The 17,119-nt window shown below is 37.6% G+C and overlaps 1 protein-coding gene across 4 annotated transcripts; it reads left to right on the top strand.

The window, feature by feature from the left end:
* Positions 1-602: 602 nt before the first annotated feature.
* On the top strand, positions 603-16,433 carry RCHY1 (ring finger and CHY zinc finger domain containing 1). Of its 4 annotated transcripts, XM_065877163.1 has the most exons (9): positions 603-825; positions 5,571-5,690; positions 5,937-6,052; positions 10,806-10,884; positions 12,542-12,586; positions 12,697-12,755; positions 12,844-12,870; positions 13,842-13,962; positions 15,777-16,433. In XM_065877163.1, the coding sequence occupies exons 1-9, from the start codon at positions 736-738 to the stop codon at positions 15,903-15,905; spliced, it is 786 nt and encodes a 261-aa protein (XP_065733235.1). In that variant the 5' UTR covers positions 603-735; the 3' UTR covers positions 15,906-16,433. The 4 variants fall into 4 exon arrangements, with proteins under 4 accessions (XP_065733235.1, XP_065733236.1, XP_065733237.1 ...); XM_065877164.1 differs by lacking the exon at positions 12,844-12,870 and having other exon boundaries at positions 736-825; positions 15,777-15,905; XM_065877165.1 differs by lacking the exon at positions 5,571-5,690 and having other exon boundaries at positions 736-825; positions 15,777-15,905.
* The last annotated feature ends 686 nt before the right edge of the window (positions 16,434-17,119 follow it).

Consider the following 17,119-nt stretch of genomic DNA (forward strand, 5'->3'; position numbering starts at 1 on the left):
GCTCTCGGGGAACACACACATCTCCTTCCTAGCACTTCTCAAAGCTGTAATCCTCCATTTATTTCAGAGTCCCCGATGCACGTCTTTCTCGGCACCAGTCTGTGAGCTCCCTGAGGGCACGGTGGGGCGTGTGTTTTTTCTCACTTTTGTCCCCACGGCGTGGCTGCTGACTGGCACAAAGTAAATGTTAGGATATATACTGAAGGAATGAAGAGGAAGTAAAGGAGAAGAGGAGCTCTGGGCGCTGAGAAGCGCCTGGGCGCCTACCTGCCGGCGGAGCACGCGCCGGACCCGCTCAGAGCCAGGAGGCCGGGCCGAGCTCGGCCCCTTTCTCGAGGCTTCGGCCGCCGCCGGGAGAGGGAGGGGCCGCCCTGTCACAAGTGCGGATGCGGCCGGAGAGCGGCCCTTCCTCAGGGGCTTTCCTGCTCGTCCCGAACCACGCCCAGGGTGTGGGCGGGTAGCGAAAGGGGGAAAAGGGGAGGCAACCTAAGAGTCATTACCATTTGCAGCGAAGGCAGCGACTAACGCAGACTACAGAGATTGCGCTTCCCCTCGCTTCCGTCCCGTCAGCTCGGGAACCGGAAATCCGGCTGCCCCGGGTCACGTGCCCAGCCGCCATCTTGGTTCCGGTGGGAGCTGTACCCGGCAGGGAGTTGGGTAGAGCTGAGATGCTTCTCAGGACGTAGCTTTCGTCCTGGGGGAAGGGTCCGTGGAATTTGAGGGGAGGTGGAGGAGATGGCGGCCTTGGCGCTGGAAGACGGCGCCCGCGGGCAAGCGCAAGGGCGGCGGGGCTGCGAGCACTATGACAGAGGATGTCTCCTGAAGGTGAGGACTTCTGTGGGCTCTTCCCCTACGAGCTTCCGCCGGGCTGGGCTGGGGGCGGGGTGGGCAGGCAGGGCGGTTTTAGGCTTTTGGGCTGAAGTTTGAGGTTAAGCTATTGTCAGGATACCTTCCCCTCTTACTGGGTTCCTGCTGTAGAGAACGTTTATGGCAAGGCGACCACAGGCCCCACTTACTCTCTTGTGTTGTGGTTTGCGAGCAAAGTTCGTCTTGCTTGGGAAGAGCCTGGCCTTGCACATTGGTTAGTTTATCGGTGGGTTCATTTCTTTAGTCTTTCGCTGCTGGAAGTAGACTGAGGCAGCCTCAGGCCTGTGCCGGCTTTTCTCCAGGATAACTTTCAGGTGTGTGATGAAATAAGAGAAGAGGGGTAAGCAGGTTTAGAATCCGAATACGATTTCATCTCCTGTCGTAAGTAAGTTTTACAGCTTGCCAGTTTCGTTTTAGAGTCAGTGAGTATGCCTAAGCCTGCCAAGGAGGAAACGTATGTGTGTAATAGGAAGACAGTTATGTAATTGCCACAAAATAGGGAATTATGTGTAGGAGAGTGTCTAGTATGCATATACTGTTACTTTAGCTGTTTGAGAAAAATTCCTAGTCAATCTAGAGTTTTAAAAATTCGCACCCGTCCAATTAAAGTTCATTAATTTTTCTTGCAAGAAGCGGTTTAAAGATTTTGCTTAGAAAGCTTGAGCTTTGGAGTCCCACAGCCCTACCCCCCAAATTTTAGCTCTGCTCTTTGATAACTCAGTACTTTTTTTTTTTTTTTTGCGGTACGCGGGCCTCGCACTGTTGTGGCGTCTCCCGTTGCGGAGCACAGGCTCCGGAGGTGCAGGCTCAGCGGCCATGGCTCACGGGCCCAGCCGCTCCGCGGGATGTGGGATCTTCCCGGACCGGGGCACGAACCCGTGTCCACTGCATTGGCAGGCGGACTCTCAACCACTGCGCCACCAGGGAAGCCCGATAACTCAGTACTTTTGAGAAAACTACTGGTTAATGCCCCACATATAAAATATGGGTGATAGAAGTTCCTGTTTCATAAAAAAGCATGAGGCCTGTAAGGATAACCTAAAGCCTTTTTTGTAGTCGGTGGTTTGGTGACCATTCCTCCACTGCACTGGATAAAGCTCTTTCAAAGGTGGTCATTCACCAGGTGTTGTTTAAGGAGAGTGAGTGCTATCCGTATGATTCCATTTCCATTGAGATGTGTTAGAGTTTCAAACTTCAGGTCTAAAACTGAATTCAACATCCTCCTCCTCCTCACCCCCCAAGAAGTCACACAAATACCTCCATGTTTCATAGCACTCAGGTAGTTGACCCTGAGTATCAAATGCTTTTTTGCCCCCCTCCCTTCCCTTAAATACCAGAGACCAAGTGAAAAGTTTTAAGGAGGAAGTAATCAACTAAATTAAAAGCTGCTGTTTGCCTTTAAATTTGGCAAGGAGGAGGTCACTGGTGATCTTGAGGAGAAAAGTTTCTGTGGAGAGGTTGGGACAGAGTGTGATTGGAGTGGATTCGAGAGAGAATGGGATTAGTGGAAATGGACATAGCCTTTATAGACAATTGTTGGAGTTTTGCTGTAAAAGAGAGCAAAAAAAAAAAAAAATTGAGGCTGTGGTTGTTGGGAGATGTGGGATCATGGGATTTTTTTTTCCCCCATGGGAGGGAAAGATGGGAGGTGTTGCAGCATGTATGTATATTCTTAGAGGTGACCCCCCAAAATGAGAACGTTTATCATGCAGGAGGAAGAGGGAAAACTGTAGGAGCCCTGTCTTTGAGTAACCAAACTGAAGATGGGATCCAGTGTACAAAGAGAGGAGTTGGCCTTAGATAAAAATGTGGACTGTAGACTGTAACAGAAGGACAGACGGTGTGAGGTACATTTGCAAGTAGGTTGACAGAGTTTGTGGGAGAATGTTCTCATTTGATTATTTCTGTTTTCATAGTGAAATAAGCAAGAGTGTAGCAGGAAGAAGAGGTTTTTGAGGTTTGAAGAGAGAGGAGAAGATATGAAATAATCATCTAGGTGTTCGGTCCTAGACCCTGGAAGAATGAAGAAGGAATTGACTAGGGAAACATGGTAGTAAGACCCCACTTTCTATTAGGGGTTATGACTTAAACGTGAGAACAGCCAGTGTGGTGGTGCTTTTGCTTGAGCCATATTTAGGTGTTCCTGTGCAGGTTGAGTAGGAGAGAATTGGATTTAACCAGAGTTGGGGCTCTGGGTAGGTGAGTATGTAAATAGAGAAGGAACGAACTAGGGTGTGTGCAAGGGAAGAAGTGGAATTAGTTGGAAAAGGAGGAGGTAGTGGTTAGAGAATTTAATGCTTGAAATTAAGATACAAACAGGATTCAGTTCTTGTTCTAAGCAGTGGTTCTTAAAGTGTGGGTGATTGGACCCCTGGGAATTCCTGAGGCCCATTAGAAGACTACTTTATACTGCTAAGACATTATTGTCTTTTTTAGCATGTGTGAAACTAATGACTAAAACTGCTAGCACCTTAACGTGAATCAAGGCAATGGCACCGAACTGTACTAAACCTATAGTTAAACAAAAAAAAATCCAGTTTCACTTAAGAATGTCATTGATAGAATTAAAGCAGTAAAATTATTAATTGTATAAAATACCAACCATTGAATACATGTCTTTTTGTATGTTTGAAATGGGATGTTTTCATCAGGCACTTTTGCAGACTTACATTAGGTGCTTGTTATGAGGAAAAGCTCTGTGCAATTGGATTATGAACTGAACGAGTTTCTTTTTTAATGGGACATTTTTTTACTTGAACTATGATTATTCAGACTTGAGTATTTGCTGGACATTTTCTCCACTAGGAGGGAAGTGAGACTGTCATTGCAAGGAAAACAATCAGCAGTGATAAAATTCAAGCTTTCATATAAAAATTAGAGTTTTGGAAAACCTGTGTTAGCCACTGTGAGCTTGAAAGCTTCACAATACTTATTTTTCTGTTAAGATGGTTAGTGATGTTAACAAATGTGATTTTTTGATATTGCATGTGAAATGTGGGAACATGGGGAAGAGCTACATAATTCAGTGAACTGATATTTTCCAAATGACCGGTGGGTGGATAAAAGGTCCATTCACAATGCAAGATAGATCAATGGAAGGGAGAAAAGTTCACTGATTAGTTTCAGATTTCATGTTGTGACTACCTGTTCTTAAGATTTGTTGAGTTTTGGTGTCGTATCAGAAGAATATCCATAATTTTCTAAGAAGGGTATTAAAATACCCCTCCCTTTTCCAACTACATATTTGTGTGAGCCCAAAATTTCTTCATATACTTCAGCCAAAACTGTGTGAATGCAGAAGCACATATGAGAAGCTACCTATTTTGGGGGGAAATATAGCTGTTTTTCATTAAAATGTGTTATTTATGTTAACATGTAATTGGTTTGTTGCTATCATTTAAAAAATAAGTAATGTTTTTAAAACCTGTAAGTTTTAATTTATAATATGGTAGGTGTCAATAGATATAATTTCACAGAAACAAAAGCTCTTTGGGATCCAACATAATTTTTAAGACTATATGTAAGGGGTTGAGACCACAATGTTTGAGAACCGCTGTTTTGTGGCATGACTGAGAATATGGAGGCTGAGGAGGGTTGGAGGACAAGGCCATTGGAAGTGAGAAAGGGAACTGAGAGTTCAGGGTATTGGAGGGATTATCACTGTTGGATGTGCAGATAACTAAGATTTAGGACAAGAGTAATATTGGAAAGAAAAGGAGCCAGTTGAGTGTTAAAATAAGAAAAGAATGAGCTATGTTATGGGAAGTCATGGCACAGGAAGTCTTCAGAAATGAGAGGATATGAAAGGTCACAGTGTACTGGAAAGTATCAGGTTAGCTTACTGGCCTGCAGACTTCTCCATGTACTAGTTAGGGTAAGGTCTACAAAAAGACCCAGTAGTAATGTGAGTTAAAGAATAAAGAGTCTATTTCTTCTCACCTAACAATTCAAGGTGAATGATCCAGTTTGGTAATGAGGCTCTGTTTCACATGATTATCCTAGGGACAGGTTTTTTCCATTGTATTATTTTGCTATGGAGGAGGAGGCATGCCCAGTTTCTTAATACGCAGGCCCAGGAGTGGCACTGATTTCTTCCGTGTGTATTCTGTTTGTAAGAACTTAGTCATTTGGTCACAGGTAACAGCAAGGAAACTGTAGTATAGCTGGGCAGTCATGTGCCCGGGAAGAAGGAGACAGTAGATTTTGTTGGACAACTGGCAGTGTTTGCTTCTCTTGAAAACAAGGACTGTCTTTTACGTTTATTGCATCTTCTAAAGTATCAGATACATAGCTGATGGTTAGTTAACTTAAGAGGACTAAAATATAATCTTTATAGTATTTAATGCTTCGGGTTTGAAGTTGGTAAATGAATTTATCTGGAATGTCTTAAGTAGAAATTGCCTGCGTGCCATTTAGGCTGAGAATGAGTTTAGGGTATTGTGGGATTAGTTTTGCAATCTAGGGACTTCCATCCTTCACAGTTCTTCTGTCTTTAACTACAAGGTTGTGTTCAGCTTGACACAGAAGTGTAGATGTTGAAGGAAAAACAGTGAAATGTCATGTTTAGTGTCAGTTTACCAAATGATCTATTGGTTGTAATCTTTTGACCTTGTTCCAAGGAGGAGGAGGAAGGAAATTTCTTTTTGCATTGCAAACTTGTCTTTTCTTGCTTCTTATAACTGTTTTTCTCCCTTGGGGATTAGGCACCATGCTGTGACAAGCTTTATTCTTGCCGGTTGTGTCATGATAACAACGAAGATCATCTGCTAGATCGCTTTAAAGTAAAGGAAGTGCAGTGCATAAACTGTGAAAAAATCCAACGTGTAAGATTTTATCACAAATTTCTATTTTCTTTCTTTTAAAAAAAATTATCCTAAGGTGGTTTTAAAAATTTAATCAAGAGTATTGCCAGTATGCCTTCTTTAGCTCTTAAAGCCTTATCTTGGATTTCAGTGTATAAAAACTTGTAAAGATAAAACTGCGTGTACATTAATAAAAATTCTGGATATTTAGTAATTCAAAATGTTTTGGTAAACTCTAATTTTTTAGTTACATGTGTTTTTTTTTAGGCACAACAGACTTGTGAAGAATGTAGCACATTGTTTGGAGAATATTATTGCAGTATGTGCCATCTGTTTGACAAAGACAAGAAACAGTATCATTGTGAAAACTGTGGAATTTGTAGGTACTGTATGTAAAGTATTCTTTTCTAATTGCTTCTGATATATCTGAGTAATAGTAGTTTTTAAAATCAACTTAGTTGGAATATAATTATTGATACATCTTATAAAATGCATTCATTTTAAGTGTCTAGTTCAGTAACTTTTGACAAATATATATACTGTGTTACTACCAACACAAATCAAGATAAAAAATATTTCCATTCTAAAGTTTCTTCATGCCTTCATCATTTAACTAGGCCATCAACAATTGTGTGCCTATTTAAATTTTAACTTTGGGGTAGAAAATATGCTTTTATATGAAGTGTTTTGTAGGCAACGAAGGTAAAAATAAGGGTAGATTTTTTTTCCTTTTTGAAGATTAGTTTAAAAAAAATTGTCAAAAGTTTTGATAAAATCACTACAGACTTAAAAATTGGAAAATACAGAAAAGTAGAAAGAATGAAAGTATTGATAAAACAGCCTGAAGTCCAATCACCCACTGACAAGGTACTAGTGACATGTTGGTATATAGGAATTTTTTTCTTTCTAAAAATCCTGAAGTGTTAGATGTATACATAAGCATATATGTAACATGTGTATGTTTTAAAGTATACTAATACAGCAAGCCACTCATTTTAAGAAATAGAATGTTACCAATACTGCTGGAGCTCATAAGTATTCTATGTTAATCCTTTCTCCTTGATCCCACTGGAGAATTTTAAATCGCTTTCTTTTCTTTTATGTAGTTGTTTTTAAGGAAGGATAACAAACATACCAAAAGATGTACCAGTCATAAGCAAACAACCTTTTCTAGTTTTTAACTCTAGAAGTTTGATTTGGGTCTTTTTTATATCTTTCATGTCTATACTCTTTGAACGTGTGGAATATAGTAATAATAATTGGTTTAATGTTCTCTGCTAATTCTAACATCTTTGTCAGGTCTGGATTGATTCTGATTGATGGATTATTATTTTTTGGTTGGGTTTTCCTGCTGCTTTGTGTTACTGGTCATTGTTGGATACCAGACATTGTGATTTTTACCTTGTTGGGATATTTTCATATTCCTACAAATCTTCGTGAGCTTTATTTTGAGATGCAGTTAAGTTACTTGGAAACAGTTTGGTACTTCTGGGACTTGCTTTTTTAATTTGTTAGATGGATCTGGAGATGTGCTTATCCTAGGAATAATTATTCCTCACTACTGAGGTATTACTCAGTACCTTCCTGAGTACTCTACCCAGTATCCCATGAGTTCTAAGGTTTTCCAGTCTGGCTGATGGGAGTAAACACTGATCCTGGCCATGTCTGAGTGCTGAGCACTGTTCCTTCTAGTTCTCTTGGATGGTTCTCTCTCTGGCCTTGGGTAGATTCCTCACATGGATGCACTGATGTGTATCCTGCTAAATACCTGAGGGGGCTCCCCTGTGCAGCTCTGTCCTCTCTGGTACTCTGTCCTGTGAACTCCAGCCATCTTCTCAGTCAGGAAGTCTTTTTGACTCTGCCCTACTTCCTTCAACTTGTTTGGCCTGGAAGTGCTCTAAGCAGTAAACTGGGGCAATTGTAGGGCTCACTTAATTTGCTTCCTGTATCTCACAGATCACTGTCCTTCATTGCCTGATGTTCAGTGAAACTTGTTTCATATATTTTGTTTGGGTTTTGTGGTGGTGGTTTTAGGCAGGAGGGTAGATCCAGTCTCTCTTATTCTGTCTCGGGCAGTAGTGGAAGCCTCCCTGCAGGGTTTTACCTGTGGAATTTGACAGGCTGATTCTAAATTTCACCTGGAAGAGAAAATTCACGTGGCTAAGCAGATTTTGAAAAGGAAGAATAACAAGGAGGGGGTTGCCTTTCCACATAATCAAAACATGATAAAGTTAGAGTAATTCAAATGGTGTGTTCTTTGTACAGGAATAGACAAATAGATAAAGGGAAGAACAGTGTGTTTGTGAGTGTGTGTGTGTGTGTGTGTACATTCACATATTTATACATATGAATTTATAACAAAAGTGGCATTTCAGATCAGGGGAAAGGGAATTAGGAAAATTGTTTATCCATTTGCGAACAAAAAATTGATTACTAAAACTGTGCATTCATTAGAATATGGTTTTAGCATGTTGTGACAGAAACTCTAAATAACAAGTGCTTCAAAAAAGGTAGACGTTTATGTTTCTTATGGAAAAGTCTGAACCATGTAGTTAATTAAACAGAAGTCCAGGTTCCTCTTATTTTTTTGCCATCATAAGATATTTTCTTGCCTACATAGTTTAGAAGAGTCCATATTCTGATATATCAGTGGAAAGGGGGAAATAGGTGAATGGAAGGTATACCCTTTTCTCCTAAGGGCATGAGACAGAATTTTCATTTGTCTTTTCTGTTCATACCTTCAGAGAAGTTAGAAAATAGTTTTTATTCTGGCAGCCCTGTGCCTAGCTAAATGTTCTGTTGTTGTGCAAGAAGAGGTATAAGAGAAATTTGGGGACAACTAGCAATCTCACCTTTACCATACCTAGTACATTTCAAATGGATGAAAGAAAAATATAAAAATTATAAGCCATAGTATTAGAAGTATATAGAGGAATATGTTCATGACCTATAGGTTTCAAAAGTCTTTTCAAGCAGAGGCAGAAGCATAAAGCATAAAGGGAAATACGTCATAAGAATTAAAATGACTGTATAATAAAAGATGTAAAAAAAAGATGACATACCAGAAAAATAATTGTAACATATGCAAGTGAAAAAGATTAATACCCAAGATATGTGAAGAGCTCCTTTAAATAAGGTTCCTCAAAAAAAGTAAAAGTAGAACTACCATATGATACTATATGCAATTCCACTCTTGGGTACATATTCGATAAAAATGAAAACACTAATTTAAAAAGGTACATGCACCCCAAGTGGTACTGTTCATAACAGTATCTCTCTCTCACGCACGCGCGCACACACACACACACACACACACAGAGGAATACTACTCAGCCACAGAAAAAGAATGAAATTCTGCCATTTGCAATGCCATGGGTGGACCTAGAGTATTATGCTTAGTGAAAAGCCGGACAAAGACAAATGCTGTATGTTATCACTTATATGTAGAATCTAAAAAATAAAACAATGAATGTATATAACAAAACAGAAACAGACTCACAGATATAGAAAACAAACTAGTGGATACCAGTGGGAAGAGAGAAGGGGGGAGGGGCAAGATACAGGGGTAAGGGATTAAGAGATGCAAACTACTATGTATAAAATAGATAAGGAACAAGGATATATTGTATAGCACGGGGAAATAATAGCCATTATTTTGTAATAACTTTAAATGGAGTATAATCTATGAAAAATTTTTATTTATTTTTGGCTGCTTTGGGTCTTCATTGCTATACACGGGCTTTCTCTAGTTGCGGTGAGTGGGGGCTACTCTTCTCTGCGGTGTGTGGGCTTCTCACTGTGGCTTCTCTTGTTGCGGAGCACGGGCTCTAGGTGAGCAGGCTTCAGTACTTGCAGCATGCGAGCTCAGTAGTTGTGGCTCGCAAGCTCTAGAGCTCAGGCTCAGTAGTTGTGGCGCACAGGCTTAGTTGCTCCACGGTATGTGGGATCTTCCCGGACCAGGGATCGAACCCGTGTCCCCTGCATTGGCCAGCAGATCCTCAACCACTGTGCCACCAGGGAAGTCTTCTATGAAAATATTGAATCACTATGCTGTATATTTGAAACTAATATAATATTGTAAATCAAGTATATACTTCAGTTAAAAAAAAGAGCTTTTTAAAAAATATTTATGTATTTGCTGTGCTGGGCCCTAGTTGCGGCACACAGGATCTTTATTGCCGTGTGTGGGATCTTTGTTGTGGCATGTGGGATCTAGTTCCCTGACCAGGGATTGAACCTGGGCCCCCTGCACTGGGAGCATGGAGCCTTAACCACTGGACCACCATGGGAGTCCCAAAAAGACCTCTTTAAAATTGATGAAAGACAAATACCCTAGTAGAAAAATGAACCAAGCACATGAACAGGCAATCCACGGGAGAAATCCAAATGGTTCATAAACATTAAAATATGCTCCCTGTCTCATCATTTGAGAAATGCAAATTAAAAAGACTTTTCAAATTTGTCTGTCATATAAGTAACCAGTGTTGGCTAGGGTGTGGGGAACATGGGTGCTGTCACACATTGTTGGTGGGAGTATAAACTGTACTGTCTTTGGAGGTCAGTTTGGCAGCATCAGAACTGATGATGCGATGCCCTCTGACCCCATAGTTTCACTTTTAGGAATCTTATAAAAAGTCATCAACATGTAGGTTGAGTGATGTCTGTATACAGATATTTATTGTATCATTGTATTAACTAAAGATGGTAAATTATATCAATAAAAGAATATTTAAAAATTATGATATATCCATACCATGTAATATTATGAAACTGTAGAGAGGAATAAAGTGGTTCTATGTATTCATACATAGAATACTCTTCAGGAAATAATTGTTTTCTTCAGAAAGTTGCAGAACAGGATATATAGAAAGAATCCATCTATGTAAAAAAACAAAACCCAAAGTGTGTGTGTCTGTATATATATATGGGCAATTTTATAGGAGAAAAAGACATGGAAGAGTAGGTACCATTCTGCTTATACTGCTTTTACATTTGGGGAATGCTGTTGGGGAGGTAGGGGTTTACCTCATTTCTTCAGTGTGGTTTGAACTTTCTTTACAGTGAAACTAAACTTATATATGATGAACAGATTATCACTGTAGTAAAAGATGTGTTTGTTTTTCATGCTGTTTTTAGGATTGGTCCAAAGGAAGATTTTTTCCACTGTCTGAAATGTAACTTATGCCTCACAGTAAATCTCCAAGGAAAGCACAAGGTATATAATTCAGTTTGCATGATTTAAAGAGTATTACAGTGTTTTTGAAAACAGCTCAAATCCTAATTTGTTTAAAAGCATGCTCATTTTCAGGTATTACCGAGTACAATCATGTCGCTTTTTATTTTTCAGCAGTATTAAGTAGATATTCTAAAGTATACACCTTAGAATATCTGATCTACAATTCCGTTTCTTCTCTATGGTGTGTAAGAATACTTCCTCCATCAGTTATTAGTAAAATGTAGACAACTTCTAAATTGACTTATGGATTCTTATCGATACTGGTATTAAGAATAGCTTTTAAAAAGCGTGTTACAGGAGGGCTTCCCTGGTGGTGCAGTGGTTGAGAGTCCGCCTGCTGATGCAGGGGACGCGGGTTCGTGTCCCGGTCCGGGAAGATCCCACATGCCGCAGAGCGGCTGGGCCTGTGAGCCATGGGCGCTGAGCCTGCACGTCCGGAGCCTGTGCTCCGCAATGGGAGAGGCCACAGTGGTGAGAGGCCCGCGTACCGCAAAAAAAAAAAAAAAAAAAAAATGTGGTACAGGAGAAATACAGAGCAGTGTAACCTTTTGTTAACACAGCATTCCAAGAAAATTCAGTATTCCTTTCATAATTAGACACATATTTTTCATTTGGATGTAGAAATTTTGTGTCATGATCCTAGGCCTGTTAAAAATTATTTTTCATTACTTAGGAGAAAATCTAATAAACTATCGTTTATAGTACAGATTCTATCCAAGAATTTAGAGAATGGAGAGACTAACGAGGGTGTTTTAAAAATAGATACTAGATAATAACTGGCCTAAAATACTGAGGTGGTGAGATGAATAATGAACATAGGGGATATTGTGACGAGTATAAGGAAGAAACAATGGGGCTGAATAAAGATGACATCCAAGGTTTTTAGTGCTGGCTTAAAGTAGTTGATTAATAGACTGTGAATTTGTAGGAGATAAAAGATTGGGTTTGGTTTTACCGACTTGAGTTTAGGGTGATAGCAAGATATGCTTGCTGTGTTGTCTTTAGAAAACTGTATACTCATTTTCTCTTGTGGTATTTTTATTTTGTTTCTCAGTTATTTTTTATTGTTTATATTAGTAAATGGTGTATCATCTACTCAGGTGCTTAGTTAAAAAACCTGGGCATCATCCATGGCTTGGTGCTATTTGTCTTACCTCCTCACACCTAATCAGACACTGTCTTGTCCAGTTAAGAACTCTGGCCCTGTGGGCACCGTGTTGGAGCTCAAATATATTTCCACCTCTTGCTACCATATAATTTTGGGAGTTCTTTAGCTTCTCTAGGCCTCAAATACATCATCTGTAAAATGGGGTAATAATTGTACCTGTTTGATTTAGTGTTGTGGGAATTAATTGAGGTAATACAGGTAATGAACTTGGCATATGGCATGTAGTACAATCTCTGTAATATGAACTGTTATTATTTATAAAATGAAGATAATTTGAATAATTAAGACATATTCATAGTTCTGAGAGTTAACTGTTCAATTTTTGTCTGACATATAAGAAACGTGTATTAATGTTCATTATTATCTTTAATAAGTTGGTATGGTTTCCTTTGTTTTTATTATTAATACTATGGTTATATCATTTCCATCTAGTTAAGCTTTGGTAATTTTAGTTTTGCTTTTGAACAGTGTATTGAAAATGTTTCCCGGCAGAATTGTCCAATATGTTTGGAGGTAAGCTTAAAATACTTTTTGTTTTGGAAATATCCCCTCTTGAATTTAAAATACTGGGTATTTATATTGTCTTCATGTAGTTAAGCACTAACATTTATTTCCTTTTACAGGACATTCACACATCCCGTATTGTTGCTCGTGTCTTGCCATGTGGACATCTTTTACACAGGTAAAGTAACTTTGGTTTTTTTCCTAAAAAATGTTTGGAAATAGTGGAGGTACTTTTTGCTTTATTAAAATAATGTTATATTTTTCAGAACGTGTTATGAAGAAATGTTGAAAGAGTGAGTGTTTCATGGGATTTAAAAAAACTGTAATTGTAAGACCTCTGTTTTCTTTTCTTTCCTTTTTTTTTGTTTTTTTGAGGGGAGGGGGAAATGGGCAAACCTTGCAGTTACTTGCACCATATTGGACATGGTAGATATTTCTCTCGAGATGGGTTGGGTAGATGTGTAGTGTTAAATTGAGCAAAAAGCATGGTGGGGGCATAGGACTATACCTTTGTCCTTTTGTTTCTGTTATGCCTTATCTCATCCCGCAACTTGAGACAGATAACTCTCATTTTCTGGCTGTACTTGTTGGGGAGCTCAGTTCTCTACCAGAGGCAGTCATAGCGTTGTAAAAAATAAAAATACTGAGGCATGTTGCTCAAAATTCTTAGTTGTTTTATCGGCCCAGTATAATGACCTGCCAAAAAAAGCTGCTAACTAGATTTATCTAATGCTGATTTTGTTGTGGGGAAAGGATGCTAAAGTGAGATGCAAATAGTTAGGAAAGAGGAGACTGTGTAAATGTATTTTGGTCTTGCAAATTAATGAGTAGAAACTTTAAGAGCCAGATAGAAGGGAACTTTTTCAGAATTTTTAGAAAGGAAATAATACGATCTGAATAACTTTTAAGGAATACAATCTCTCCTTTGCTTGAATAGGTTAAGAAATTGAGGCTGTTTAGCTAAAAAGCAGTTTAATTGGTTTTTAAAATATATTGAGTATATTCTACAGAGAATATTGAGTAATTCCTCTTCATTTTAGAGAACTGAGGAAAAAGAATTAGGTTTAAAAAACACCCTATGGCACAGGATTTAATTGAAAACTTTAACATTATGAAAGTTTCCAGATTTGTAAGATGATCTTGAAATATAAAATAATACCTATCTTAGATGGTTTATGTACCAGTTAGCATGCATCTTCTTGTACACCTGAGTTGATATACTCCCCATTTAATGTTTGGGAAATAACTCTTTTATCTCTCCTAGAGGCTACAGGTGTCCATTATGTATGCGCTCTGCTTTAGATATGACTAGTTACTGGAGACACCTGGATGATGAGGTAGCACAGACTCCTATGCCATCAGAATATCAGAACATGACTGTGGATGTGAGTAGAATCAATGCTTAAAAAAACTTTTCAGGTTCCTTGTTGATGTTCATGTTTATTTTTGCCCTTTTGCTCAGATCTGTCTAAAAAATACTATTTGGGCATACATGCCAATGTGATGATTAATGGGAAGAACAGAATAATCTTTAAATTTTAGTTACTCTGAACTCAAAAGGCCAGGAAAAAAAATCCAAGAATATCTTTGTGAAATTCTTTCCAACACTAGATGGCAGGCAAAAACTTTATTCTGAATAATTTACATATTACTTAACAGAGTCAGTTGGTAATGTAACTGAGTAGAGGTGGATTACTGGTTTGATGTTTTATTTTAATTATGTTTTAATTTTAATTATTTTAAATTTTATTTCAGGCAAACATGTTTACTGATTTTTTTTTTTAAGATTACTTCTTGGTTTTTAATGTTTATTACCCTTTTTAGTCTAAGACTTTATTTGGTCTTAGCCTGTATTCTAAAATATAAGAGGTATTTCTGTGCCTTTTGCCTTGTGGAGAATGATCATCTTTTCTCCATTAATTGAGATGTGCTGCTATCTAGTCTCAGTATAGTACATTCAGTTACAGGTTAGAATTGGAAAGTACATAGCTTTCTGGTGCTTTAATAATTTTTTGACATATGAATTTTCAAAACATCTTCATTTCAAATACTTCTACACAAAAAGATAAAAACCACTTAACAAAGACAGATAAAAATTATTTTCTGTTTTATTCACACTGGAGCATTTCATAATTCATGTGGATAATTGAATTGTTACTAAGATCAATGAAAGATCACTTTTGTAATACTGATAGTTGTGTCATGTTTTATTAGAGGCTATAATAATGTGCTATGTCCTATTTAGATAATTTTTTAAAGTAACAGCCTTATTGAGATATAATTCACATATCATACAACTCATCCATTTAAAATATCCAGTTCAGTGCTTTTTAGTGTATTCTTGGAGTTGTGCAAACATAACCACCATCAAATTTAGAATATTTTCATCACCCCAAAAGGAAACCCCATAGCCATTAGCAGTCATTCCTTAATCCTCTAGCTCTAGGCAACGAGTAATCTACTTTCTACATTTAGATCATATTCTTAAAAGAATTACTTTCCAAATTATAATTTAGAGAAAATTTGGATGTTTTCTACTTATTATGGTGTGGCTCTTCTAAAGCTAATGCTTTTCTCACATAGTAATTTATTGATCTTTTTTCAGGTTAACACCTTTTTTATTTTTCAGGATCTCAGTACTAGAAGAGATTAATTCCTAAGTGGCATCTTATTGTCATTTTAGGGACGAGCCAAAAGCTTTTCTTTGTTCAACTTTAGAAAGTATTCTTTTGGACTTTAATTCATTTTTGAGGCATGGAAGGCTAGGAACTTAGCATATTAAAGAATAAGCAAAAATATTATAAGTATGTAAAAATTTGTTTTGTTAACTAAGATAATATTCTAAGTGTCAATGAAAAATAATGAAATTGTGTGTTGTTTTGAATTAGTATAGGTGTTGATCTGATTATGATGCCTATGTTAATTTTTGTGCTACTACTATTTATACTATTTGGGAACTATTTTAAAATAAGACTTCTTAGCTCAAATCCACATTTTCATTTTCTAAATTCACAGCTAGTCTCTTATTAGAGATTTTAGTGAACAAATAAAAGGTATTTCTATTTATGGAAACGTTTAGACTTAACATATGTATGTTTTCATATCTTTAGTATGATTTTCGAGGAATTGTTTTGAGCAGACAGTGCCACTTTCTATCTATAAGGTTCAGTATACTTAATTTTAATTCATCTCTTTTCAGATTCTCTGCCATGATTGCAATGGAAAATCTACAGTCCAGTTCCATATATTAGGCATGAAATGTAATTTTTGTGAGTCCTACAATACTGCTCAGTCTGGAGGATGTAGAATTTCAGTAGATCAGCAATGACCAGCCTATACTGCACTGGACAACTGAGCATTTTCTGATATAGAAAAAGGCTATCTTTTTATCATGGTGCGTCAGAATCTGTGCATTAGAGTTGATGTGTTTTGTTTTAGTGTCACAGGGTAAAATCATATTACAGGACTTAAGAATTCAGGGTCTATTTGTAGAATTATCACAGCTCTACGTTGAATGACAGCCACCATGCTTGTGTTTTGATTGGAAATTCCTTTGTTGTCAGTTGTTTGGAAGTTAATGTTTGCCACTGAAATTCACATCCATAGATGTATTATACTTACATGGAACTTTGTTTTAAGTGACACTATGCACACAGAATTCATTTCTAGTTCTTGATAGAACTGTACTTAATTCTCAGTATTATTCTTGACTTTTTAAGGGGTGTGCTATGAGAATATGTTCTATCTTACTGTTAAAATCTAATTACATATACTTTAGAATTTTCTAAGACGGTCCTTTGGATCCTGTAAATGTGAATTATGATGTAATAACTGCTAATAAAACTATATTGAAACAGTATTTTATAGAAAGTTTTTTTCCAAGGCTATCTATTTTTGGCTCAGAGCAATCCTCTTTTCTTTATTTTGAAGTATTCTTCTATAAGAGTAATTGGGAAAAAGGTAAAATAATAGAACTCTTCTAAGCCTTAAGAAAGCCATCAACATTGAAAATAATCGTTTTGGTTGTCCAGAATTATTTTTTCAAAGAATAATTTATTCATTCAGTCAGCAGTTATTTAGTGAGCAACTGTTATGTGCTGGCTATGGTTCTAGATGCTATAGAGATAACAGTGAACAATACAGACCAAAGTCCCTGCCTTCATGGTGTTACATTTTAGTGTTCTTCACACTTGACTAGCTTTTTCCTTGTTTTTCTTTATGTATGCAGTGGTTGTCTTTGTTGTGAATCGGGTGGGTTCTTTCTTCTCTAAATGCTTGAAAGTAGGTATGGATGAGTAGAAGGGACATGAAATGTAACGTTTTCAGGGACTCGTGATGGAATTAAATATACCTCTTAATTCAGGAACATGGTACACAAAAATGTTTGATGACCTGAACTTTTTTACAGCAGTATCCCAGTATCCAACTTAGTCTGTTTATAAAAAGCTTTAGGTTAGGACGTAAAATGTGTACATATCAGTCGACAGGTATTTATTAAAGACCAATTATGTTTCCAGCTTTGAGTTAGTTGAATCTCCTGTG

This window comes from Phocoena phocoena, chromosome 5, assembly GCF_963924675.1.
Source record: "Phocoena phocoena chromosome 5, mPhoPho1.1, whole genome shotgun sequence".
Taxonomy (NCBI): Eukaryota; Metazoa; Chordata; class Mammalia; order Artiodactyla; family Phocoenidae; genus Phocoena; species Phocoena phocoena.

Bases quoted from the DNA above. Each gene is read 5' to 3' on its own strand.
- RCHY1 (XM_065877163.1), top strand. From the start codon at position 736: ATGGCGGCCTTGGCGCTGGAAGACGGCGCCCGCGGGCAAGCGCAAGGG. The intron at 6,053-10,805 runs GTACTGTATGTA...TGCTGTTTTTAG, and splicing joins GAAAACTGTGGAATTTGTAG to GATTGGTCCAAAGGAAGATT. The intron at 10,885-12,541 runs GTATATAATTCA...GCTTTTGAACAG, and splicing joins ATCTCCAAGGAAAGCACAAG to TGTATTGAAAATGTTTCCCG.